This window comes from Grammomys surdaster, unplaced genomic scaffold (genome assembly GCF_004785775.1).
Source record: "Grammomys surdaster isolate TR1022 unplaced genomic scaffold, NIH_TR_1.0 125881, whole genome shotgun sequence".
In the NCBI taxonomy this organism is placed as follows: domain Eukaryota; kingdom Metazoa; phylum Chordata; class Mammalia; order Rodentia; family Muridae; genus Grammomys; species Grammomys surdaster.
The window spans coordinates 3,589,115-3,617,069 of NW_021620706.1; the positions used below are offsets into that span (position 1 = coordinate 3,589,115).

At 43.6% G+C, this 27,955-nt stretch overlaps 1 protein-coding gene across 1 annotated transcript in view; it reads right to left on the reverse strand.

Annotated features, from left to right (window-relative positions):
- Slc44a3 (solute carrier family 44 member 3) overlaps positions 1-27,955 on the reverse strand; it is a 74,890-nt gene that overhangs the window by 40,546 nt on the left and 6,389 nt on the right. Inside the window, exons 5-9 of the mRNA XM_028752186.1 lie at positions 26,919-27,012; positions 13,349-13,509; positions 11,991-12,080; positions 9,521-9,645; positions 8,652-8,838 (exon numbers count right to left, since the gene is read on the reverse strand). Coding sequence (XP_028608019.1) covers positions 8,652-8,838; positions 9,521-9,645; positions 11,991-12,080; positions 13,349-13,509; positions 26,919-27,012 — 657 coding nt within the window. The remainder of the gene's footprint in view (positions 1-8,651; positions 8,839-9,520; positions 9,646-11,990; positions 12,081-13,348; positions 13,510-26,918; positions 27,013-27,955) is intronic.

A 27,955-nucleotide genomic window follows, 5' to 3' on the forward strand; every position in this document is an offset into this window, starting at 1 on the left:
TCCCAAGCGTATTTATCAATATGTCCGGAATTTAACCCCAGTCCTTAAAATGATAAGCTGCCCTTGGGCCTGAGGCCAACCCTGTCACTAGACCCCCCCTCCCCCATCAAAATACTCCTTTTCTGAGCCATTATTAACTGTCTCCATTAAAAAAAAATCTACTCTGGGCTTAGACACTGAACCACTCAGATGCCCTGCAAACTCCCAGAAAACCACCTTTCTCATCTAGCTCTGGCCTTCACTCCAACCCACCTTGCTGTCCTTTCTCATCTCCAAAGCCCATTTATTTACTTTTTCAAGAGCAAATCTAAGCAAGTGCTCTACCACTGAGCTACACCCTGGTCTTCCAGGGGCTTTAACATTGAAACATCGCCATTATCCCTCCACTTCTCTCCTACCTTCATCAGACTCCTGAACCATACAGGTAAACTTTCCTTCCCCCGCCTACTTCACTACTCTATGAGCCCTTTCAGCCAGACCAAGCTGCCCTGAGCAGCCTGCTAGCCCAGGAGGACCTCCATCCTCCTACCTTTATCAGACTTGACACTCCTGAACCATACAGGTAAACTTTCCTTCCCCCTCCATCTTCCCTGCTCTCTGAGTCCTCTGGGCCAAGCCAAGCAGCTAGCCCATGGAGACCTCCATTCTCTTGCCACCTCTCTGCCCACCTTCATTGGACCTGAGGCTCCTGAACCATACAGACCTGAAGATTCAGAACCCATACAGCCCAAGAATACCCATCAGAGACCTGCCACACAGGGATCATTGAGGTTCACATCCTCCCAACAACTACTACAACAAGAATATTCAGAGACCAAAGTCACTCAGATGGCTAAAGGCCCTTGAAAGAACACAATTAACAAAACCCAGGGTAATATAATCACTTCCAAGACACAGGTACCAGACTACAGCTAGCCCAGGATATCCTAACATAACATTGAAATGTCTCAAAGCATAATCCTTTTTCAATCTACTCCCAGACACTGTTTATGTGTTCCTTCTGAACTTGAGACTCATAGATAATTGCTTATTAGAAATATTCATATAGTTATTAAAAATAACTCCTGAAATTAATTTCTATCCATGAAATGCCCCACTCAACTTTCTGCTTCATCTCAGTTGATGCCCAGCGCATCTTCCAGCTGCTAAAGTGATGGAACACGCAAACCAACCCAAAGCCACAGCCAACTCCTTTGCCTCCCTCCCTCATCTAGTACATCATGAGATACCACACACTCTAAAGTACTCTTGGAACATAGTATGACACAGTGTACTACACAGACGCTGTAGCCATTCACCACATCACCATGCACCCTACATTACTGGTATTAAAATGAACATCGGGTCACGGCTCTGTTCTCCAAACATGCCATCTCATGGCCCCAGGATTTGAGACCATCGAATCTCTGAATACCTTCATGAATTTGTATGTTACTTAGTAACACCATTATAGCTAAATCTACTATCTTCCTTGCCTGAGAATACTGTGTTCTTTATCATCCTCGACTAGGGATATACTACCTTCCCTAAGTCAGCTTTGTGACCCTGTAAATAGATTTCAAATTTTGTTCAAGTATTTTTGGTTTAACCTTAACCCTAATAAATTACTAACCCTAACCCTAATCTTAAACCAACCCTAACCCAATTCTATATCCCTAACACTAACCCTAACCCAACACTAACCCTAATCCAACTCCAAGGCCAAATTTAAAACTAAGTACCAGTCTCCTCAGGCATTTGACAACCCTGTCCTCTGCTTTCCTTTGGTAAACTATTATGGTCTTTTACCTACCTTACTTAATATATGTCTTTCTCTGTTTTCCAAAAAAGGAAAGCTACGTTGTTCATGTATTTGCTTGTTTTTGTATTTTTCAAGACAGGGTTTCTTTGTGTAGCCTTGGTTGTTCTGGAACTCACTTTGCGATTAGACTGACCTCAATCTCAGAAATCTGTTTGATTTGCCTCCCAAGTGCTAGGACTAAAGGTGTGCACCACCATAACCCACTGTGTCTACCTGTTTTAATAGGATTTTTTTTTGGGGGGGTTGGTTTTTTGAGACAGGGTTTCTCTGTGTAGCCCTGGCTGTCCTGGAACTCACTCTGCAGACCAGGCTAGCCTTGAACTCTCGAACTCAGAAATCTCTGAGTTCTCTGAGAACTCTCTGAGTTCTCAGAGGGTTAGTTCTTCTGAGGCCTCTGCCTCCCAAGTGCTGGGATTAAAGGCGTGTGCCACCACCGCCCGGCTTTAATAGGATTTTTTAACTTATAGCAAATGTTGAATAAGTGGATAAATGTAGAGATGGATAGACATTCTTTACACGACATTCTAATTTTCAATTTTAATTTTATGTGCCTGAGGGTTTTTGTCTGCATTTATGTCTGTGTATCACATGCATGCCTGGTGCCCATGGAGGCCATAGAAAGTATTATAGATCTCTTGAACTGAAATTACAGGTGCTTATGAGGCACCATCTGAGTGCTAGGAATTGAACCTGGGTCCTCAGGAAGGAGGCATTGCTCCAGTTCCCAGCATATTCTATTAAAGATCTTTGGGATAACCTAAGATTGCTCTGAATTCTCTGAATAAAATTTGTCAAGCTATATAGACTTGACGTTGTTGGCAAGTTTTAAAGCTTTTTTTATAGAGTCTATAGTGGTATACTGATCACTGTAAATGGCAGACTCTTAAGGAAGACAGACCAGCTGGGTAAGACAGTTTCCAAAAGGGAGCAGACACAATCCTGAAAGGCTACGTCTTCTAGCATGTTCTGTGCATTCTCTTGGAGCTTTTCCAGAAAATTGACCCATGGGTCCTCCTGACTCTAGCCTTCTGACCCTCAACCTGGCTTCTGCCTCTGCTCTGGTTGCAGAACAATTAGGGAGAATAAGAGGAAAATTCCATTGTCTCGAATGTCCAGCAGACAATTAATTACCCACTCAGATATGGCATAACGAGCCAAGGCACCGAGAAAGAAAAAAAGAAAAAAAAAAAGATGTCCTTTCCCTCAGGGCAAGTTTTATGTCAGCTTCACAAGAGGTAGACTTATTTTAAAGGGGAAATCTCAACTGAGAAAATGTGCATTTTCTTGACTGATGATTGATATGTGAGGGTCCACCTCACCACGGGAGGCACCACCCCTGACTTGGTGGCCCTGGGTGCTATGGGAAAGCAGGCTGAGTAAGTCATGGAGAGCAATCCAGTAAGCAGCGCCTCTGCATCAGCTTCTGCCTCTCGGTTCTTGCCCTGTTTGAGTTCCTGTCCTTACTTCCTTTAAAAATGGACTGTAGCTTGGAAGCATGAGCCAAATAAATCCTTCCCACCCCAAGTTGCTTTTGGTCATGGTGCTTTATCACAGCAACAGACATCCTAACACAGCATATTTTTTTTTCATAGAACTGAGCATCTTGGGACATATGATATATTTACCCCTCTTGCTGAAACAGACTATTGACTTACCACAATATTTCAAGTACCCAAAGCACACAGTAGGTACATATAATATGTCTCCAGAGCTGAGCACATGATAGTCAGACAATGAGTACTGGTTGGAAGAAGGGAGAACATGAAAACAATGCACAAGAAATACTTAAGTATACATGCCCAAGGGATTTGTAGACAACAGTCCAAGAAACAAGTAGACCTACTAGAAACAAGTTCTAGAAATGCCTAGCTTCTGGTTGGGCAGTGGTGGCACACACCTTTAAATTCTGGCAGGATTAAAGGGAGGCTTAGGAGGCTTGGGATCTCTCTGAGTTTGAGGCTGGCCAGTTTACAGAGCAAGTTCTAGGACAGCCAGGGCTACAGAGAAACCCTATTTCAAACACACACACACACACACACACACACACACACACACACACACACACACGCCTAGTTTCTGAGACAGTTTGTGGCGGAGAGGAGAGCTGGGGTGAGAGTCGGAAATGGGCGGGGATTCTAGGTCAGATGGCACTGGAGCAGGGCACACAGACATCTGACATGCCTGGGGACAGCTTTTCTCTGTAGCAGTGAAATGACCTGCACTTCTGAAAGGCAAGGGCTACTGCTGTCTCCCTTATTTCTCTCTCACACCCTGTAGCTGTGACAAGGTCGGCCACCCACAGTAAAATAACTTCAGTTATCTTCTAGATCGATGATACATTTCTCTGATACTATGTTCTCAAGTACCCCAGGCTTAGCAGAGGGGGAAACCAAATAATGCACACAGCTGAGGCTAGCATGAGACATTCCTACTGGCTGCTAATTCCTAACATCAACAACATATGGTCCCTCATTTGCAAGGCAAAGCTCTCCTCCAGCTAGGCCTCCCATCATTTTTCCATTGCATGGATGATGGCAAGGGGGGAAGCACAGAGAATTAATTCCCCAGGGAATCTGAAGCAGCCTGGATTCCAGATCCTTTGATGGGAAACCCTGTCTGAGCCTTCTAAGCACACCCGTGTCTATGGTTGTGACTGCCCCTTTCAGCCAGGGTGTGGACCTGGAGGTCCCCATACCCCCCCACCCCACCTCCCACACACAGTGGGCCTTTTCTATTGTTATCCACTCAGGGCTTCTAGACCTCCTTAGTGATCACTGGTTAGCCAGACCATCAGGCCTCTTTTCTGTTACCAACAGCGCCTGCTGGATAGCTACAATGTGAGCTTTTTGTTTTATTTTGAGTTTTGGTCTCTCTTCATAGCCCAGACCTTGAGTTCTGGTCCTCCAGCTTTAGCCTCCTGAATGCTGGAGTGACAGATGTGTACCACATCAGGCATCTTTATTTCACTGGATAAGAATTAGTAGGCAAGTCCCAATGGACCAATAGATGTCACTGCTGCTAGAGGTGTTCATAGGCTCTGCTGAGAAGACCCTCAAAAAAGTCTTGTGAACCGGTTAACAGATGAATGAAGTCACTGAAACAGCTTATGTGAGAAAGCATGACCTGCCAAAGGTCACTAAATTTTTTCACATTAAATTATTTTTTTAAAGATTTATTTACTTATTTTATGTATATGAGTACACTGTAGCTGTCTTCAGACACACCAGAAGAGGGCATCAGATCCCATTACAGATGGTTGTGAGCCACCATGTGGTTGCTGGGAATTGAACTCAAGACCTCTGGAAGAACAGCTAGTGCTCTAAACTGCTGAGCCATCTCTCCAGCCCCCACATTAAATTATTAACTTATTTAACTGTTAGCCCTAAAGAAAGCTCACAAATGTTTACCTGCTGAGGATACTCCCCCTACCTCCCCAACCCACATACAGCTTCAGGGTAGGTCACAGAGAAACGCTGCCCTCTTATATCCCTGCCTGAGAGGGCATCAGATGACACAAGGAGGCACTGTCCACCTGTGTCCTCTGGCAAGCATCCTTTCCCAAGATGTGGAAGCCAGTTCACCCTTCTCAAAGGCACAGCAGGGCATCTTCCTAGAGTCAAAAATCAATGGAGTTGCTGGCCTGCTTGGCTCAGAGCCAAGCCACTGCCACTGGATGAAGAGGCCCTGGGGAACAATGGAGGACTCTGTGCTCTTGGGCAGCCCATGCTTATGTAGGAAGGAGGGTCAGGTGGCTGGGGCGAGTCCATGATCCCAGGCGCTAGCAGGAGGACAGGTGGTAGCTCTTTGTGGTATCTGCTCTACTGTGAAGCCACAGATCAGCTTACCTGGAGACCTACATTCGGTTCTAGACGCTCAGTTTTCCTTTCTTTCCCTTAGGTTCCCCTCATCCACGCCAACTGAGCTCTTGCACTAACAGAAAGCGATCATGTTCTGACACCATTTGGTGGCTCTGGGGGGAAAAGGCTGCTTTCAACCCAAGAATGACCTCCTGCCTTCCTGCCTTCACTCTGGGACCTGTTGGCTGAGGCTGGTATCTCTCTTGTTTGGGCCCAGTCAGGAGAACGTCACAGGGTGCCAATCTAGGAGCTCAATTCCAAGTTAGGGTTTGAGCTGTAACTCCATGACGTCACCCTCAACTCTCAGGATTGGTTCTTTTCTTTCTTCTCTGAGACCAGGTCTTCTCACCTGCACTGAGCCTGATTTTGCTCCTTCTGAATGTTCTGATATCCTGGCAATTTCCAGCCTATCCACTTGCACAGTGGGGTGGGTACTTTGTTCAGGACATGAGGCAGGTAGTGGCAAGGATGTGTGTGCCATTCAGAGAGCTTTGCAGTCAAGAGAGCTTGGGTCATTCTTGCTACATGATTAGCAACTGATGACTTATTGGATCTGTAATTCTCTGGCTTAAAAATTGAGAATGGCAGACAAGTTACAAGGGGGTTGTGGCGCTGGAGGAGAATGCAGGAAATTACCTGCTGTGGAGTTAGCTGAGGGTCTTCTGACAGCACTGAGACTATGCTGAGCTATTGAGAAAGGCTCTTGAGTGCCCCTGTAATAAAGACTTCCCACTCTTCTGGGTTATAGACCCCATAAGTTTTTAACTATGCGTGGCTGGCCAAATGGAAACTACATTTCCCATCCTCCTTTGCATATAGATGTTACCATGTCCCTTGGATCGGATCTTGGGGGGTAGGTAGTAGTGTAGTTTGTGACTTCTGAGGAAGGCTGCTCATGTTCCTTCCTGTTGCTTTCCTAAAGGCTGAAGTGAGACACAGTGGTGGGAGCCCATGTGGCTCTTCTAACTGTGAAGTGGCGAGAAAGAGCAGCGGTTGTGGAACTCAGAGGCACTGGGATCTTGGGTTTGTGACTGTACTTCTTTCAGCTTTCTCTCCTCTCTAGACAAAGCTCATTCTGATTATTACAGTCTGTCTACTTGATCAAGGTTCTTCTCTGGGTAGTTATTGGACATTCACTGGAGGCCTTCAGAGACCTCCAGCAGAAGAGGATGCTTCTACCACATCCCAGAAGCTGGACAAGTGTGTCTCCAAGGACTGTGACTTCCAAGGAGCTTGTGAGCATCTTAATTCCAAAGGACCACTCAACTTCGGAGGAGAGGGTGGGGAACCAAGTTCACTAAGAATCCACTATACTGAAGTTGTTCTGTGACATGAGCCTGTGGTCTGTATTATAGAATTACACAAGAGCGTGTATTTTGCCTCACAGAATGGAGTACATAAGAGAGAAGACATGTTTTATAATCAATTAGGGAATTGCACCAGCCGTATTGATGTGACATCTACCCTTGCTCTTAGGTGTCTGGTAACAGGCTCATAAACTCAATTTGTTGCTTGTATTTGCCATAGGGTGTGAATTGGGCCATCCCCAAGTCAAATAGTGGAGTCAACTCATTTACAAGATGGTCTCACTGGAGGTGTGGCTCACAGACCAACTGCTTGTCTTCAAACCTTTGCTACTCTGCAAGGGTAGATGGGCTTCGGCTAAAGCTAAGGAAAGGTCATCGGTGAGCAAGTTGTTCCTTCCAGCTGAGGTGTGTGTGTGTGTGTATGCATGTTTATGCCGGTCCACATGTGTGCAAGTGTATGCGGAGGCCAGAGGCCAGCCTCAGGTGTTACTCTTCTGGTACCATTTAATTCATTATTGTGACAGTGCCTCTCATTGGGCTAGAACTTGACCGGTAGGACTTGACCAGTAGGCCAGGCTATCCACCAGGTAGGGAGTCTCAGGTTGGGCTATTTCTGCCTCCCCTGTCGTGTTCTGGTGATCAAACTCAGGTCCTTGTGGTTTCAAGGCAACCCCTTAGAGACTATACTAACTCCCAGCCTGCTACATTCCCTCTTCATGGCAGGACTTCCTCAGCGAAGGCAATAGCAGAGTAATGTGCCTGGACATAAGCTCTCTGCTTGGTTTCAGATGACACTTCGATACTGACATAGACCGTGAATATCCTATTGGGGAGCATGACAATATGTACACCCCTGTATCTACCCCAATATGTCCACCTGCCCATCCGTCAATCCACCCACCTACTTTGTCCTACCCCAAATCAAGTAAAGTCAGACTCTCTGAATGTCTGGTCCACATAGTATAGTAAAGTAGTGAAGCTGACTCTAAGAAAGACCAGCAGGAGCGGCCTTGGGATATACTGGAAAATTGAGGCTACATTGTTGCCTTTTCAAAATCAAAGCAATTCAAACTTTCCTATGTACTTGTTTTAAAGTAAACTAGCCTTGTTGAAAAGTAACTCACTTAGCAGAGTCTTCCCAGGATCTGTCATCTGTGATGTTGGGAACTGGCAAATCATCTCGGTAAAGGTTTAAACCCAGAGACCTTTTTGTTGTTGTTTGTTCGCTTGTTTTGAGACAAGGTTTTATGTAGCCAAGGTTGGCTCAAACTTCCTAGGTAGCCAAGGATGACCTTGAACTTCTAATTTACCTGCCCTCGATTTGGTAATGCTAGTGTTATAAGCATGTGACATTTCATTCCATTTATAAAGTGCTGGGATTGGTCCTGGGTTTTCATGCCTGCTAGAGAAGGTCTCTACGCACTGGATATAGTCTCTCGCCCCAGACTTAAAGACATTTAACCAAAGTCTTCCTATCAGCTTTGGTTCACATTATAGCTTTATCTAAGTGTTCAAGCCTGGCTGAATTTATTGATTCACAAAACCCAGCTTCTCCAAAGCAATACAAAAGATTCCCTCATGACAGATGCCCTGGCTCCATCACTGTCGCCACCAGACGCCTCTGGTTGCACGAGAGGTTTGGTGCTCATAGGAATTGTCCGACAGTCCTAAAATGGTGACACTTACCGGCAGTCCCCAGGCTCAGCAGCACAGCCACCCAGAGGACCCAGAAGAGAATGAGGATGGCAAATGTCCACAGTGGCTGGAACAGCAGGAAAGGATAGCTACTGATGGCTTTGTTTGTGATGTGGAGAAGCTCGACTGTCAATTTTATCCTCTTTCTGAGGGTAAAAATCAAGGCCAGGAGAACTACCTGGTGAGAAAGAGGTCAGAGTGAACCTCTCTGCAAAGCAGGGAGGAACTGGGCGGGGCTGGAAAGCAACCCTGTAACCCGTGTCTCATCAATCAGTTTTTCTTGAGGATATTCACTGCTTCTATTATAACTGAACTGATAAATTCCTCATCACAGACTGGGCCCCTACTATATATACAGGTCCCTGTGTGAGATCCCACAGGCATAATAGTGAACGAGGCCTGATATCTTCCTAAAGGAGCCAGCCGTCGTGGGAGAAGGTGAGACTGAGGCTCTTTAAGGGTCAAAGAGAAATCTTCTGTGTTTCCTCCTCCACTCTTCACACACAGAGATGGGTTACAAATAGGCAGGAGAATGCAATATAAAAGGACAATGAGTCCATCTCAAATCTACTTGCTATGCTATCTTGGTGTTTCCCCTCTTTGCACAGAAACAGTTTTAAGTCTCCAGGTTAAGGAAACCACCACCCTTTACCCTAAGTTTCCCAGGTTAAGGAAACCACTACCCTTCACCCATGCATTGCTTAGCTTTCTCTGCCATTCACTTCATGGTCAAACTTCTTGGTTTGCCTCTGTCACCCCAACCCTCCCCCAACCCCTAACCGTCTCCTTATCCACCACAAATCCTTTGACCTCAGCTCTCTCTGGAAACAGTCCTCCCAAGGCTGCTTTGGAAGGCTTACTGTCAAGATTGTAGTGATGATAGCAAAAGCCAGCATGCACTTCATATTTTCCTTTTCTGTGTCCAATTCTGTACTGAGGTCATTAGTGTAGTCGTAATACAGCCACCATAAGACACCGCAGACAACTAGAAAACAAAGCAACAGCAGATATGGCACATGTCCTGAGATTACCTGGCCCCTCTTCTACACACACACACACACACACACACACACACACACACACACGAATACACAAATATAACCACTCAAGGTCCAGCCACTTCTAGCTGATCCAGTAACAGTGTTCAAACAGTGGACCCTAAATCCCCAAAAGCTTTGTAGTCTGTCACTTATCTCCAGGTGATCTATGCAAGACCAGGTTAGCCGGGCAGTGGTGGTGCACATCTTTAATCCCAGCACTTGGGAGGCAGAGGCAGGCGGATTTCTGAGTTCGAGGCCAGCCTGGTCTACAGAGTGAATTCCAGGACAGCCCAGGCTACAAGAGAAACCCTGTCTCGAAAATCCAAAAAAAAAAAAAAGGCCAGGTTAGCCCGCAGAGGACCTGTCCATCTTGATAGCTACTGGTCTTTGGCGAACACAAGGACCTAGCTGACATGATGAGTCTGAGTATGATCAGGAAGGGATGGTACCTAACAGAATGACAGAACAGCATTTACTCTAAAATCTAAAGTGTTCACATAATGATGACAGCTCCTGGGGCCAGGGGGCTGGAGGTTGGCTTCTTACTCACAGAGGTGGGTCATTTACACGGCCCATGAGAATCAGTTTATCAGAGTCCCGCTGTGAAGATGCTGCAAATGCTCTGCATTTATGTAAAGACATGACCATAAACCATCACTGTTGTAACTCTAGGGAGGCCATAGCTTTCTACTGATCACGAACGGCGAGATGGATGACAGAGTCTAGTCATGATGGCCACTCTCCAGTACAGAGCTTGTTACGATTTAGAACTGAAATGCCCCCTGGAAGCTCATGGTGAAGGCTAGATCCCCAGCTGGTTGGCATTATTGGGAGGGAGAAGAAACTTTAGGAGGTAGAATCTACATGAAGAAAGTAGGTTACTGGAGATGTGCTCTTGGCAGGCATATGGGGACCCTAACTTTCTGTTTCTTGGTGGCCATAAGGCAATCAGCTTTAGGCTATCATGGTTATTCTCATGGTTCCACCATGAGAATATTATAGACTCAGAAACAAGGGAGCCGAGGGACTATGGATTGAAGTCTCTAAATCTGTGAGCCCAAACGAATTTTTCTTTAAGTTGATTTGTCAGCTATCTTGTCACAGAGATGTAAAGATGACTAATACAGGAATTCAGGGCTCTGTGTGGTTGCCTGAGAGCAGAACTAAATATTTAAGGGAACAAAACGTTGCAGTCATATTGATCATTTGAAATTAAAATGCCCTATACCAGTTGAAAAATAGGGCTTCTCCCTCTTAGACACCTTTTTCCCAAAACTCCTCGGGATATTCACAGTCCAGTGATTGTGAGCAAAGAGGAGTGAGTACACAAAGGGTCCCCAGGTTTTTACTCCTTCTCTGGCTTGCCCTGAAGACTGGCCAGAGCCTTGGTGTGACAACCATGGGTTCTCACAGGTCCAAGGGGTAAGTGTAGCACAAAATAAATCCTTCAAAGTCAATTTTTTTAAAAAAAAAAAAAAAGGAAAAAATTTGAATTTCTTCATTCTGTCTCCCTGCACCAAGCATTTTCTTATTTGTTTGTTATTTGTTTAGAGACAAGTTTTCTCTATGTAGTCCTGGCTATCCTGGAACTTGCTGTGTAGACCAGGCTGGACTTGAATTCATGGATATTCATCTACTTGCCTCTGCCCCCCAAGTGGTGGGACTAAAAGTGTGGATCACCATGGGCTGGAATTCTTCCTTATAGTGTATATATATGAGTACCAGTAAAGCCGGGCAGTGGTGGCGCACGCCTTTAATCTCAGCACTTGGGAGGCAGAGGCAAGTGGATTTCTGAGTTTGAGGCCAGCCTGGTCTACAGAGTGAGTTCCAGGACAGCCAGGGCTACACAAAGAAACTCTGTCTCGAAACACGCCCCCCTCCCAAAAAAAAGAATGAGTACCAGTAAATTGCATTTTTGTTTTGTTGTTTGTTTGCAGCTCTGGGGATTGAACATAGGGTTATGTGAACACTTGGCAAGACTCTAGCGCTGAGCTGTATCCGCAGGTAGTCCAGCGTTATGGACTCCAGGGTCACTCAGCTGGCAGGCTGGTCTCAGGAGCTACACAGTGGAGTAGATGAAGGATAGACTGGGTGTTAACTTTCTTCGAGGGGTAGAATCAACTTCCATTGTCCTTCCTGGGCCTGGTTTTCCTCATATGTGAAAGGGTGGGTCTAGACTGTATTCTAAGACTCTAGTTAGTTAAAAAAAACAAAACCAACCAACCATCCTTTAAGTTCTATACTTAACAGAAGGACATTCCATTTACTTAGAAAGAGTGGAAATACTTACACAGCAATCCCAAAATGACCAAGGAGATGATAATGTGGACCAGAAGGGTTGAGATGAATCGGAAGGCAAACAACATGGCCAGAGACAAGGCTGGAAAGTAAACACAGCATATGAAGCCCCATGACAGCAAGGAGGAAGGGGAGCTGGGGAGGAACATCAACGTGACAGCTGACAGGTTTACTCAATATCCAAGTATCCCGGGAAACCTACCAAACACCAGACACAAATGGCAAGCTACACCCAGGGTACTCGCCTAGGCCTGTGACACAAGTTTACTCTGCCATGGTAAGTAGGCTCTGAAAAGGCTAGCATTCTTTGAAAGTTTAAATAGTTAAAGATAAATAAGTAAATGAATTATTCCATAGTACCCGGAAATCAAATTTTTCCTACAAGTCCAAATTAAGTAAAATGAAGTCTTTTATCTTTTATGCTGGGCTGTATATGGTTCTACCTCTCAATGTTTTTATGAAATCTCCAAGAATAATGCCTCAGCAATGAAAAACAATCAAACTTATAAAAAGATTTTTTTTTTTTGTCTTGAGAAGGGGTTTCCCTGTGTAGCTCTGAATGTCCTGAAACTTGCACTGAAGACCAGGCTTGTCTCAAACTCAGAGATCTGCCTGCTTCTGCCCTCTAAGTCCTGGGATCAAAGGCACACGCCACCACCATCCAACACAACTGAACTTATAATTACTAAATAAACTGGATATGCAAGATATTGCATTTTATTTTCTAACAGTTGGGCTTTTAGCATTGTGGTTTTTCTGAATATCTGTGACTATGAACACTAATTCTCCCAAACAAAATGACTGGGATTGCTTATAGATGCTTCTGTACAGTGGGTACTAACATAGGATTTGGAGCCAGAGCTGAGTTAGAGTCTCACACTGTCAGTAGGTCTCTGCAAGAGCACCCTGGGCATTGCATCTGACACTATCATGGGTACACCCTCCTATCTTCCCCTACCCATCAGCCTTCTGGTCTAATGGACAAGGGGAAGGCACATGGTCCAGCAGAACCAGTGTCTGGTCCCTGGATGCTAGTACTTTACATGGCCAATGCATAAAGTGACAGTGTTTTATGTGCCTCTCTTCTTATGCAGTTAACAAAAGACAGGAATCAGGCCAATGTATTAACTCAGCTCCACACAGTGCAGCTTCCTGGATGAGAGTCAACCAGTCTTCCATTCTTCCAGCCCCCTCCCTCTCTGCCTATACTTCTTAGAGCAGATCTAGAAAGGAAATCGATACGCTCTATATTTAAGTCAGAGCTGTTCGACTTCATTACACTATGTACTTGAGTGCTAAGAAACTCCGCATTCCACACACAGCTACTAAGTAAAATCAACCGAGAGTTACCGAATGAGAAGACACACAGGCCGAGGATGGTGTCTCTTCCCGCCATTATTCCACTTAGAATCCGATGGAGAGTGTCAGCATCATTTATCAAGACTGATGCAAATAAGGAGTAGCACTCGGGTGTCTGAGGGATGCACCGGTTAAATAAGGGAAAGGGCTTGCTGAGAAGAAAAGGCAGAATCCGTGGTAAAATGATTCATTATTTCTCTTAAAAATGTTTATATCCAAAATCCTAACATCCCCAAGCCATAAGCTCAGTATTTATCAAAAGGAATTTATGACCAATGACATGGCTCAGCAGGTAAAGGACTCTAAAGACAATCAAGATGTCATTCCCTGACCTCCACATATGTGGCATGGCATCTGACCCACTTATGCATGCTGGAATACAAACACACAGACACCCAGTCACCCACCCACACATACCACACACACACACACACACACACACACACACACATGCACACACACACATGCATGCACACATAAATAGTAAAAAGGTTTAGCAGTTTAGCAGCCTTCTTGCAAAGCACATGTTGTGAAGATAGGCAGCCAAAAAAATCACTGTTTTGCTACAGTGATTGCCTGATACATATGATGACAAACCAATTAAAGGAACTCAAGGAAGAGCAAATACTAACTCTCTCTCTCTCTCTCTCTCTCTCTCTCTCTCTCTCTCTCTCTCTCTCCCCTCTCTCCCTCCCTCCTTCCCTCCTTCCTCCTCTCTCTTTGTATGTGTTGTATATGCATGATTGTGTATATGTTTACACATGTGCATGTGCTTCTGTGGGCACATGTGTGTCTGTAGGACAGAGGACAATCTTAGTTGTCCCCCTCTCTCATTCCACCATCTTGAGACAGGGTCTCGTCATAAAATCTGGAGCTCACTAATGGTCTTAACTGGATGGTCAGTGAGTGCTGGATCATTGTCTTCCAGCTCAGGGTAATACATCCACCCCCGGCCCCCCCCCCCCCCCCCCGTGGCTAGCCTTTATGTGGGTGCTGGGGATTTGAACTCATATCCTCATGCTGGAGCAGCAAGTACTTTACTCCCTGAACTCTCTCCTAATCCCAATAATGATATTCCTTTAAGGAATAGTTTGGGCAATGGACTGGGTCAACTAGAAGCCACACTAATGACAGTAAAGACTCTCTCTTCTGTTCTCTTCAGAAAGTGAAGCAAAGCTTGTTTGACTTGGACTTTCAGTCTGTGTGAAAGCTAATCTTTTCTGGGCTCCTCTCTAAAATGTAAACACATGCAAGAATATCCATTCTAAAGAGTCTTCATGAGCCACAGATACCTTCATAGGGTCTCCCACCGCCCTGTGGGCCACAAACAGTGGGGTAAGACTCCTAGGCTATGAAGAGTTGGATCATCTCATGAATTGTTGGAAACCAGACAGCAGCCATTTTGTGAAATGTATAAAGGGGAAGCAGGGAGAAGGAAGACGATGGCTTCTGAAGCTCCTACTGAAGTCCAACATGGACACGTGGAAGATCATTCCTTGGGTGGTCACAATATTATAAGAAGAGTTCTTGAGTCACCAGGTAGTGATTTAACAGAAAAGTAATGTAACAGGAAAATTAAATTTAAGTTGAAGTTTTGAAGGGGTAAAGCATCACATGATTAGTTCTAGAGGGTCCAATGGACTAAATCTTTCCTGTGTGTAGCCACTGATCACATTTCTCCACAGGCAACCACTGTTTTTAGTTTCATGCACCTTGTTTTAGAGACATTTGAAAGCCTATGTAAATGTGTTGGAAAATGCAAATGGAAGCAATTGATCTCAAGATAACAAAAATTATACTTTAAAAAAAAAGGGCTAAGCTGCACTGTGCTGAACTTGCTAAAACAAAGGAAGGCGGGGGACGAGTTAGCTTCTTCTTAATGCCAACATCCACATCAAAGGCATGAAAGGGTTGCAAGTTGATGAGAAGAGCATTTTGAAAGATAAATGTTTAATTTTTGAATAATTTTAGAGCTTCAGAAAAGCCTTAAAGATGGAACAGAGAGTCCTGTGTACCCTTTCGCCTGTGTTCCCCGACGTTAATGCTTTACGTGCCCACAGCACATTCGTGAGGGTTCAGCCTTAGCCTTGGCAGTATGCAGTTAAGGAAACTACAGCTTTTCTTTAGACTCTGTCATATTCCACCAGTGTCCTTTCTCTGTTCCAGGATCTAATTCAGGACATCAAGTCACATCTGGTTGTCATGATCCTCTTTGGTCCATAATAGTTTCTTGTTTCTCATCGCTTTGTGCTTTGCTAACTCCCTCTCCACTTGTAGAACCCCCCCTGCTGTTCTCTCGACACCAGACTGCCGTTCTGGGTTTAGGGGAAGGCATTTCTGTAAAATGGCATGTCCTTTTCGTAAAATCCCACCAGTGAACTAGGCTGACATGGTAACATCACTGTGAATCTCCCTTGATAACGTCACTAAGGTGGTTGTTTTTCTTTTCATCCTCTAGTCTTTGGCAATGGGTCCCTAAGACTTGCTCACTCTCAAGGAGAGGAAACTCAAGCCCTGCCTCCTATAGAGAGAAGTATTTACATTATCTGTGAGTATTTACTTGCCAATCACAATATCAGCCTACCCCCTTCTCTTCTTTCTCCTCCTCTTTGTCTTCTGTCTCCTCCCCTGGCCTTCCTGCATCATTTCTTTATATTCTGGCTCTATAAAATGATACCAGAATTACCTGACATTTTCCTCATCCAATCAGCTATTTGTCCAAGAATCTACTGGAAAATGGCAATTAGAAGCCAGGAGCCATTTCTTAGATTTGCTCCCTGCTGTTGGTGTGTCGCAGATTTAGACTCTCCGCATCAAGCCTAGTACAAAGCTTCAGAAGCTTGTCAAGCCAGGCCCCAAGCCCTGGGGAGACAAAGGCAAGCAATCTCTGAATTAGAGGCCAGCCTGGTCTATGTAGCAAGTTCCAGGACCCTGTCTCAAAAACCAAGCCAAACCAACCAACCAACCAACCAACCAACCAACCAACCAACCAACTAACCAACCAATCAAAGTAAAGCAAAACAAAACAAACAAAAGCCCACCATTGCTAGTTAATTTTAGTTCAAGTGGGTTACTCACCCCTAACCCTCAAAATGGCTGTGCTGATGACAATGCTTTCAACAGAAGGACTTTGGTGGGGTGAACAGAAGGATTGTGACTGAGTAAACAGAGGATTAAGGGTGGATTTCTGTTTATGAAGATCTTCCCTTAATACTCCTGCCCTCAAAGATTAACTAAAAACCTTGGGCAACTGCATCTAGTCCTGGTCAATCCAAACATCATGTATCAGATCCAACCCACCCCCAGCCTCCCCAACCCTGACTGCATATAAAACTGTCTTGCTTTTCTGAGATTTTGATTCTCTCTTTGCCCCACTCCCAGACCCAGAGACAGCCTTGGCAGTTTGATGCCCAATAAACCTTTTCTTCTACTCATGTAGTGGTCTAGCTCAGTGTTTTCACTGTGCCCTTGCTTACTGTCAAGACTCCTGTGGTGGATGAGTTCCAATGTGCTCTTTAGGTCCAGCCCTCCCTGCCTTTAGCCTAACCACCAGGAGCAAAGCGGTCTCCCAAAGTTACTTACGTCAGATTCTTTTGCTTCCACTCCCTTCAGTGGGGCTGCTATACATTTATTTATTTTCTTACATATAGATCTGGTCTCACTCTATAGCCCTTGATCTCACAGAACTCACTATATAGACCAGGCTGACCAGTGCTGGGATCAAAGGTGTGTGCCTGTGTGCCCTATCATACATTTTAGTTAGGATCATTTTTCACAATCTATACATTCTGCCCTGGCATCTCTGACCTCCTTGGCTGATTTTATTTTTTCATTTGCATAAACATAATTTCTGTCCTGTTCAGGTATTGATAAGATCGGTCACTGTCAGATAGGTGCTAGAGTTTGTTGTTTTTTGAGAACTGTCCTGAGACTTCATCCCATTCCCAAGAGGAAGAAAAGGAGAAGCACTTCTAATTCTTCTAAATTGTCAGATAAAGAGGATTTCATGGAATATAATTTAGAGAACCCCATGGGCTAAGCTGTGAACCATCCTGTAATAACTGGAGGGCAGTGGCTTTGATTAGGAAGTCTATGCCACCACGGCATTTGTCAGGCACGAGGGATGCATGAGGGCTTTCTGAGGTCCAGATGTGGGGGTTCACGTGCTGGGTCCGGGTCTACATAGTTGGGTTGTGTTGACCATGTCAAAGGCAGCTACACGGAAGACAGTGGGGATCTCAGCAGAATGAGACTGCATACTGCCCCACTCAGCACTGAAGAGGACTTCCCAAATGACTAGCCAGAGCAGAGACTACATAACATTTAGTACCTAAGAGTAATCAGAGAAGACTCAGGAACTGCCTGTGTTTATTTAGTTCAAGAGCAAGGACTGTGGAGGACAGACTAGTTTCACTGAATAAATTTAAATACACGGAAGGGAAGGAAAAAAAATCCAAATTCTTTCTGCCTATGTCTTGTGTTTTGTTTGTAGGATGCAATGGTTATGGAATGACATATACACAAGTATAGATTTGTACGTTACCTATCTGTAAACATATAAATCATACTACATTTGCCCCTTTGAAATGAAAGACAGTAGTACACTCTACACTGATTTATTGTTTACTTTTAGTAATGTGTCTTGCAGCTCTATACGTAACAGAAAATGAGGACTTTCTATTTTTTTTAAAGAATTAGTTTATTTTTAATTGTGTGTGTGTGTGTGTGTGTGTAGGTGAGTACAAGTCCCTGGGAAGGCCAGACATTGGATTCCCTGGAACTGGATTATAGTTGGTTGTGAGCCACTCAGTGTGGGTGCTGGGAATTGAACCAAGGTCCTTTGTAGGAGTAATATTCACTTTTAAACTCCGAGCCATCTCTCTAGCCCCTGGGATTTTCTGTTTTTGTTGTTTTAAAATTTGCAACATGCATTAAGACTTTTGGCAACTACATACAACCACTACCCCTTTCAAGACAATGAGAGGACCACCCAACCCCCCACTAACCTGCCTCTCCGTCTCATTATTTCATTAGGTAGCCAATGCTGGCCACTGCTGCAGGGTATTTGATCACACTGTGAACCCCCAGATTGTGTTATTTACTGGAAAAAAAAAAACCTGTTTTTAGTTGCGTTGTGGCTCAACCCTAGCACACACCTTTAATCCAAGAGCTTTCTACTTAAATATTAAACAGGATTAAATAAAGTCAACCATAGTTCCAGAGGCAAAGAAAGCAACCAGTAGACAAGGACTGAACCATAGAGAGTAAGAAGAAGTCAGGAGGATGGATAGAGAGACACATAGGAAGTAAAAGGGAGCGGGCTTTGGTTTGAGGGGATTTTGAGACAGTGTGGAGATGGGGAGCTTTCTTTTGGGACGTCTAAGGAGGAAGGTCAGCTGGGTGCTTGCTCTGCCTCTGAGCTAGCAGGCTTTGACCCCAGCACCTGGCTCTTGAGTCTTTATTGGTAAAATTGAATGTTTGAGATTTTGTTAAAAACAAGAGGCCAACAAAACAAAACAAAACAAAAAACAGTCCATAAACTTGGAATTTTTCCAGCTGCACCTTCCATGTGCTGGGATTCCAGGGATGAACCACTGTGGCCTGATTAGGATGCAGAACATTTTGATAGCTGTGGTAAGTCACCTCATTCTCCTACGGAGCTGATTGTTCCGTTTGATTGTTTTCAGAGAAAGGCTCCTGTCAAACTCATGTGGCCAAGGGTGATCATGAGCTCCTGATTCTCAGCTAGGTCACTGTCTTGCACCATCGGGCCTGGTTTACACTGTGCTGGGGATCTGAACCCAGCTTCATGCCTGCTAAGCAAGTACTCTACCAATTGAGCTACGTCCCACGCTCGACAGATGTGACTTCTACTAATATAGCGTGGATTTGATTCTGGCATCATCTGGTGTGGTGGCACACACCCTGGTGTCAAGTTCCTTCCACTTGAGTATTGCACACATCAACATGCTTCCAATACCCGAGTGATACGCCCTTGATGAATATACAATGCCACCTCTTGTTTTGCTGATGTCATTTGAGTTGTTTACAAATACCAAATATAAAGATGTTATAAGGCCGGGCGGTGGTGGCGCATGCCTTTAATCCCAGCACTTGAGAGGCAGAGGCAGGTGTATTTCTGAGTTCGAGGCCAGCCTGGTCTACAGAGTGAGTTCCAGGACAGCCAGGGCTACACAGAGAAACCCTGTCTCAACCCCCCCCCCAAAAAAAAAGATGTTATAAACATTCACATGTATATCTTACCATTTTTGGATGTGTAATCTTCATTCTTTTAGGTACAAGTAGAGTGACTGGGACATGTGCTGAGTATGTGCTGAACTGTGTAAGAAGCTTTCTTTCTTTCTTTCTTCCTTTCTTTCTTTCTTTCTTTTTTTCTTCAGACTACTCTCTCCATTCACAGTCTTCCTGGACACATATATATGGTTGATCTGGTCCCATGTCCTCTCATGTCCTCTCCAGTTCTTAGTTTTACTACTTTCTAAACAATTAACTCTTGGAGTACGTGTGTGGAGCCCGTCATGTGTCATGTCTGCTCACAGCTTGGCCTGGTTTTGCTGAGCTATTTGTCTTTGTGTCACTACTTGACAGTAGAGGTCAGTCAAATGTGGCTCACTGCTCTTCCCCCTCACCCCCACTTTAAATATCTAAAGCTTGACTGAAAAAGATCTTGGTCCTTTTGTTCAGTCATTTTCAAAATAATGCTTATATTTAAAACATTTAGTGTATGTGTGTGCATTGTAGAGGCTAGGGGACAACCTCGGATCTTGTCTTAGACATGGTCTCTTGGTTTCCGTTGCACTCACCAAGCTAGCTGGGAATTCTCTTGACTCTGCTTCCCATCTCCCCATAGAAGCACTGGGATTACAGATGGGTGCTCTTCTGCATCCAGCCATACACGGGTTCTTAAGAGTCAAGCTCATCGTTATGTTTATGCAGCACGCCTTTATCCACTGAGCCATCTGCCCAGCCCTGTCCGTGTGTCTTCTATGTCTGTGTCTACTCTGGCCCAATAAGTTGAACAAACATAAACAACTCAAAGGCAGGAGAATTTATTTGAATCATGACCCCAGGGGTCTCAGTCCATGTTTGCCTGCTCCCATGTTCTTGAGGATATCATAGTGTTTGTGGTAAAGGAGATTCTTCACCTTGTAGTGGTCAGGAAGCGGCAGGGAAAAAGGAAGCAGAGAGCAGGAGGCAGGGAGGGGCCAAAGACAAGAGACTCTGCAAGATTCCACTTCTAGCAACCCACTTCCTCTAGCTAGGTCCCGCCTTTTGAGGTCTTCTTATCCTTCATAGTCTCCCAAAACAGTACCTTTACCTGAGGCCGTGAGTTATGGAAGACATGTTGCAATATGAGTCCATAAATAATAACACCTACATCTTTAGTTTTTTCCTATGGTTTAGAATAAACTTGTCAAATTCCACAAAAGTTGTTGGGGTGTGCTGAACATATAAAGCAATGTGAAGACAGATGACATCCTATTGATATTAAGTTAATTGTATGAAGAGGTGTGTTTATCCAGATACACTGGTTCTTTCATTTCTTTTCAGCTAAGGTCATGGATTTTGACAGTTAATCTTCTTTCTAAGTTTTCTTCCTTTTAAAATTTTTGACAAAGATGGACTTTGAAACATTTTTATTTTGTTACGAGAATCCAAATGGATATTTATTTGAGACAGGGTTTTTGTGTATAGTCCTAACTGTTTTAGAACTTATGATGTGGACCAGGTTGGCCTCAAACACAGACATCCACCTGCCTCTGCCTCCTGGGTGCTGGGATTAAAGGCATGCAGCACTATGCCTGGCTCAGAAAGACAACAGACCAGTGTTTTGCTTCTTTGCACAATTTGCTTAATATTTTATAGTCCCTTTGGAGATTTCTAGACCACTGTTACTCATTTTAAAATATCATGTTTTTTCTTCTTCTCTCTGTTTCTTTTCCTTACCTGTTACCTTTCCTAGGCCTTCCGTTTCAGAGCTGAATAGAAGTGTTTAGAATAGACACCCTTTCTTCTTTCTAATCTTAACTACAAAGCACCAGTTGCTCACCATCGAGTATAATACCAACCAAATTTCTTAGATTGTTTTCAAATTAAAATTTTGTTTACTGTGTGCTAGTCTCAGACTTATGGCAATCCTCCTATCTCAGCCTTCTGAGTGCCAAGATTACAGACATGGGCGTCTATACACGGCCTGTCTCTTTGTGGTTTTCAGTAGGAGTTGAAGCCTTCCTTTCAGGCTGTGAAATAATCCTTGTGAGTTCTAATATGTTCTGTTTTCATTTTCTATATAAAAATCACCCATTGGATGTCTCCCTGTTTGATCTGATACTATTTATCAAACAGTTCATATTTCCCCATTGATTCAAAATGCCAGTTTTATCATGCAATAAATTTTCATATTTGGATCTCATCCTGTTGATCTGTCCATGGCCAGAACAATAAACTAATAGACCATCAGACAAAATAAAGTCTTTTCATTTTGGATTATGGGATTGACATAGACCATCTTTCCATTTGTTTTAGTTTTCAGCATACCTAAGATGGCACGAATGTTTTTTCCTTCTGTGGTTCACATATATTTCTTGTTAAATTGATTTCTAGGCACTTTCATGTCTTTCTATGTGATCTTTGTTCCTGCTGTAGTAAATTAGAATTTTTAAAAAACCACTAATGTGTAGATTTCAGTACACTAGCTGATCTCACCCCACCCAAATGAGATTTTTTTGTTGCCCACAGGGGCTTTCCAGTTGGTTCTCTTAGTTTCTTAGGCCTATAATCATTTCCTTTACAGACCAATAATTACCTCCTGATTTCTGATTTCTAAACCTCTAATTTCTTTTGCCTTTCTGCCACTAAATGGTTTCACAACACCAATAAATTGGAAGAGTTTTAAAAGCAAATGTATTCTTAAGTTTCATTAGGGTTTCCAAAAGCTAAGAACAAACATAGACTTAATGTTATTTTACTTCTTTGATGCAATTATTACTCTACATCAGACCTTAATTTTACACACGTAACTTTGCTAATGTGTGTGTGTGTGTGTGTGTGTCTGTGTATGTGATTCACTAATCTTGTCATCTTGCCTCATCTTACCCTGAAGGGACCACAGAGAAACATGTAAAATTTGAGTCTCTTATGTTGGGTGCCTACCTAGCTGTCTACTGAAAACGCCCATCATTAACCTAGCCAGAGATGCATTATCCCACAGCCTAAAGTTTCTTCCAAATTTCTAAATTCATCACTACCAGCAAAACCGCTCCAACATGCAGGAAGTAGTCTGGAGGGCTGCCCAGAGAGATGTGGGTACATTCATATGTGGATTTTACTCAAGGAAACGACACAGTGTCAAACAGGAGGCTAGAACTAGAACTGAGTTGGGAGCGGGAGTGTGGGGAGCATCCCAAACCTTTTAGATTTCAAATGCATGGGAGACTCAAAATATGGTGCTATGCTAACACTACGCTGTAATCAGCCACCAAAGCAAAAAGCATTGCTATCTTCTGTAGTACTTTTTCACTACTCATCAGAGTGCATCCACAGGTGCACACCCCTTCCTGAAACTCACCACTGCTCTAGAAGGACATGTTCTACCTTCCACGCTTGACATGGGCAGAAGGAACAATTGATGTAGTCAGAAGAAGTATTTAGAAAATGTTCTTTGGCCTTGTAGCCACGCTTCTCATGTTTTGTAGCTTTTAAGGCTTGGCACAGCTCTTCCACGATAAATATGATAATTTCCATCTTAAACAAATGCTTCCTTGTGTAGGAGAAGGAAACGGTGCCCCCAAGCCTATTTTCGTCTCTCTTGCTTTGTCCAAAAAGGGCTAGTCAATCACTTCTTCTGTCTGCGCTTGGAAAGTTAGTGTTGGCAAGGTCTGCACTGGAAGGTGAAAAGGTTGGGGCTGGCTTCAGAGGGAGAGAAGGGGGTGGCTCCAGGACATGTGATATATTTTCCCCTCCCAGCTTGGAGTGAGCTTAAGGAGGCCTCGGTTGTCCAAGCTGGCCTTGATTGCTTATACTGGATTACAGAAACCAATGTGGGCACTGCTTGGCTTTGAATGCCAGCATTTCTGCTTGCTCACAGAATGAGCTCAACCTTTCCCTGATTGGTCTTCTCATCTATAAGACAACGCTTACAGTGCAGACATTCTATAAGGCCCCAGCAGACTAGCACACGTCCGAAGGTTACAACAAGGAGGGAGAGCATCACAAATCAGCCCCGCGTTTAGCACCTGTGCCACCCTGTAGGCTTCCCATGGAATCATGGCTGTCATCCCAGTGACAGAGAAAGGACAGTTGATCCAACTCTGTTTAAATGGAAATTCTGGAAAAATTCCATTCTCAGGACTGTGGTATAGCTTAGTCCACAGTGAAGTGCTTGCCTTGTATGAGTATTGAGTGCAAAGAATTTGTGCCAAAATGCTGGAGGTGTTGGCACACACTTGTCATCCCAACACCAGAGAAGCAGAGATGGTGCCTCACTGGTGAGCTCCAGGTCAACAAGACCCTGTCTCTTGGAAGTGAATGGTGTGTCTGAATGTGACCTCTGAGCTTCTCTACTCTCTCAGTTCTTACATTGGAGGGTATGTGTGGGTATGTGCGCTCTCTCTCTCTCTCTCTCTCTCTCTCTCACACACACACACACACACACCACAAACACAATACACATCGTCTGTCTATCTGTCTGTCTGTCTCTTTTCTTTCAGTTTTTTTTATTATGGCTTTTTATTTATTTTATGTATATAAGTACACTGTAGCTGTCTTCAGACACACCAGAAGAGGGCATCAGATCCCATTACAGATGATTGTGAGCCACCATGTGGTTGCTGGGAATTGAACTCAGGACCTCTGGAAGAGTAGTCAGGACTCTTAACCACTGAGCCATCTCTCCAGCTCCCTCTTTTAATGCTTTCTGCTGACACATTTTACAGCATTGCTAAAAAGCAATACCCTGTGTCCAAGCACCATTACATAATTTTTTCTAACCCAATAGAATACTCCAGTTTTTCCCCAGTTGTGTTTCATTAAGACAAGCAATGATAACCATATTTTAAAAATAAAATCAAATACTGTGAAGGTGGCTTGAGAACTTTTCCCTGCAGACAATTCCTTCCTGTCCAAATTTGGACACTAGCATTCTTCACACTAGCACTCATTTTAGAAAAGAACGCTACGAGGCGGCTGATTACAGCTGGACTCCTATGGAGTTAAATCCTGCTTGTCGTCTTTAGGACCTGCAAGATTGGACTTTTTCAAACTGTATTTACAACCAGTTAGGGGATTGTGATTATTTTTAATACAACATTTTTATTAATCCTTTGAGGATTTCATACAATGTATTTTGGTTATACTTGCCCCACTCCCCAACTAGACACATAACCTTGTGCATCCTGGCTTCCTTCCTTCCTTCCTTCCTTCCTTCCTTCCTTCCTTCCTTCCTTCCTTCCTTCCTTCCTTTTTCTTCTTCTTCTCCTTCTCCTTCTCCTTCTCCTTCTCCTTCTCCTTCTTCTTCTTCTTCTTCCTCTCTCTCTCTCTCTTTCTTTCTTTCTTTCTTTCTTTCTTTCTTTCTTTCTTTCTTTCTTTCTTTCTTTCTTTCTTTCCTTCTTAAGGTCCACTGAGTCCAGCCAGGCAGTGGTGACGCATGCCTTTAATCTCAGCACTTGGGAGGTAGAGGCAGGCAGATTTCTGGGTTCGAGGCCAGCCTGATCTACAGAGTGAGTTCCATGACAGCCAGGGTTATACAGAGAAACCCTGTCTTGAAAAACTAAATAACAAAAGCCCTAAAACCAGACAAACAACCAAACAAACAAACAAACAAAAAGGTCCACTGAGTCCAGTTTGAGCTGACCATATACTTCTCTATGTGGGAGCACCCACTACCAGAAGCCATGCCCTTAAAGAGAACCGACCCTTCCGAAGCTCTCAGATGTCAACAACTCCACAGCTAGGAGTGGGGGCTTTTGAGCCCCTCCCATCTCCATTCTAGAATGTTGACTGGCTATCCCTACAAAGATATCTTTTAAAAACTTTATTGGAATAGGAATTATCACAGGAATCACAGGAATCATAATAAGAGGAAGTCTTTTTTGTGACAATTCTGTTTTATACACCTACACAGGAAGATATGTGTGTACTGGGTTGTGACAGAGTTGTAGAATACTCTTTACTATCTAGGTCCCAAGCTAAGGTACTATCAACACTGTGCAAGCTGGTCAAGGCAATGTTTTCTTCTACTCAAATTATTGTTTCTCATAAGACTTTATTTTTTAATGGAGTACTTATTCATTATAAACATATTTTCCAAAAGAATGGAAACTCAGTGAACTTTAATTAGTACACCTGCCTGAAGCCTTAGGCTTGTTCACGGAACAAATGTGAGCCCCTCACACCAGCACTGGTTTGTTACAGCTCAATAAGTGCTCATAAGAAGCTTGCAGTATGCCAGCAGCGAGTAAGACCCTGGAAGTTCACCCAGGATGTTCATAAGAACCTGTGTTTATGTGTTCACTGAAAGAAAAATGACAAAGCCTGCTTGGCCTTGTTCTTCCAGGCCTATTTCTTGCTTTATATATTATACATTATATAGATTTATGTAATATCATATATATATATATATATATATATATATATATATATATATAAGCTTTTAAAACCTTAATGTACAACCTTGTATAAAATTCTAATAAATTTAACTTGAATACACAAAAATGTTTTTAAAAATTATTTTTATAAATTTTTGCCTGCATGTGTGTATGGGCATTCCATGCGTGCCCGGAGCCAGCCCAGGTCAGAAAGGGGTGTGGCTTTCATAGGACTGGAGTTACAAGTGGTTATGAAATGCCACGTGGATCCTGGGAATAGATCCAAAGTCCTCTGCCAGAGGAGCAAGTGCTCAGAGGTTAAGAAACCTCTAAGCCATGTCCCCAGACCCCAGGCCTATGTCTCTGGCATGGTCTTGAACAACAAAGACTATTAACATTGTTACAATGAAAACGTGGATGTTGATGATTTCGCTAATAAAGAACTAGGGAAGGAAAAGTGTACATTAGCTTTGTCATAAAGTCATTCATCTAATAATAGTGTATATATTGTTTTCATTGTCTTTAAAAAATTCTTACAGTGTGTGTGTGTGTGTGATGTGCACCCTGGTGCACATATAGAGGAAGTGATTTTCATGAGTGGGTTCTTTACTCACATCATGTGGGTCCCAGACATGAAACTTAGGTCACCAGGCTTTGTAGCAAGTGCCTTCTTCACTGGTTGAGCCATCTCACCAGCCCAGGACTAGTATTTGAAGATCACATGGACCTTTACTGTTGCCTAAGTTTTCTCCTCATTTAGTCATTGTTTATTATGTGTATTATGTATAGTAAATAGTCCCTCTTTGCTTGTCCCTGATTGGAAGCTGCAACTCATATCTCCCTTTTATTTATTTATTTATTTATTTATTTATTTATTTATTTATTTATTTTTACAATGTATTGCAGAGGAACAGGCAGCATCAAGTACTCAATGCCTTTGGTCCATGAGCTCTTACCTTGGAGGAACTGGGAGCCTGGGACACAGGGTCTCTGCACTTGAACTCTGAGTATAGTTGAAGGAATTCAAATTATACACACACAGGAAAGAACCTGGAAGCAGAAGACACACACACAGGCTGCTTTCATGCCTTGCATTCATCTGCCTTGGAAAGCCAGTAAAGAAATCATAACCATTTTACCATATCAGGATGGAATTTGAATCTATAACCCAAACTCATGGAAAGAACAGGTGTGCCATCTAGGGTAGACTCAGGCTGCTCTCTTTCTTTCTTTGTAGGATTGGCACTAAAGCCATTTGAAGGTGATTTGAAGATGATTTATTGTAGGAGCTTGTGATTTTTAATCCAGCTTTGAAAATATTTTTTAAGATCTCACACTCCATTTTCCAGACTGATAAAATTCACAAGTTGCCTTTTTTTTTTTAACTTTCACTTTTTTTGTTTTTTTGTTTTTTTTTTTTTGTATTTTGTTTTTCGAGACAGGACTTCTCTGTGTAGCCCTGGCTGTCCTGGAACTCACTCTGTAGACCAGGCTGGCCTCGAACTCAGAAATCCACCTGCCTCTGCCTCCCAAGTGCTGGGATCAAAGGCGTGCGCCACTACCGCCCGGCTTCACTTTTTAATTAATGTAGGTCTGAACTGTCTGGACCAAGTGGGTTCAGTACAACTTCTGACTCTCTTTCTGGTCAGGGAAAATGCCTGCTGACTCTCACAACCTAAAAACCCTCCATATGGGTGATTTGACTGTGAACCTTGGACCTTCTGTCTCCTGTCCCCTTTTTAGTCACTAAGAGAGACTGCAGGGATCCAGAAGCACACTCAGAGCAACCAGGGGTTCAAATAAGTCCAGAAAGACTCAAAGGACATTGAGCAAGCTCACGAGAAAACACGCCTGTCCCTTTGCACATAAGGGGTGCCTCAGAGGTGTATACTTTGTATCTTTTCAGAGAAAGTAGCTCCTGGATAAGTTACATTATCTGGGACTCTACAGGTTGCCGCCCTAGGTGATGTGGGCAAAGAAAGGGTCCTTAGCA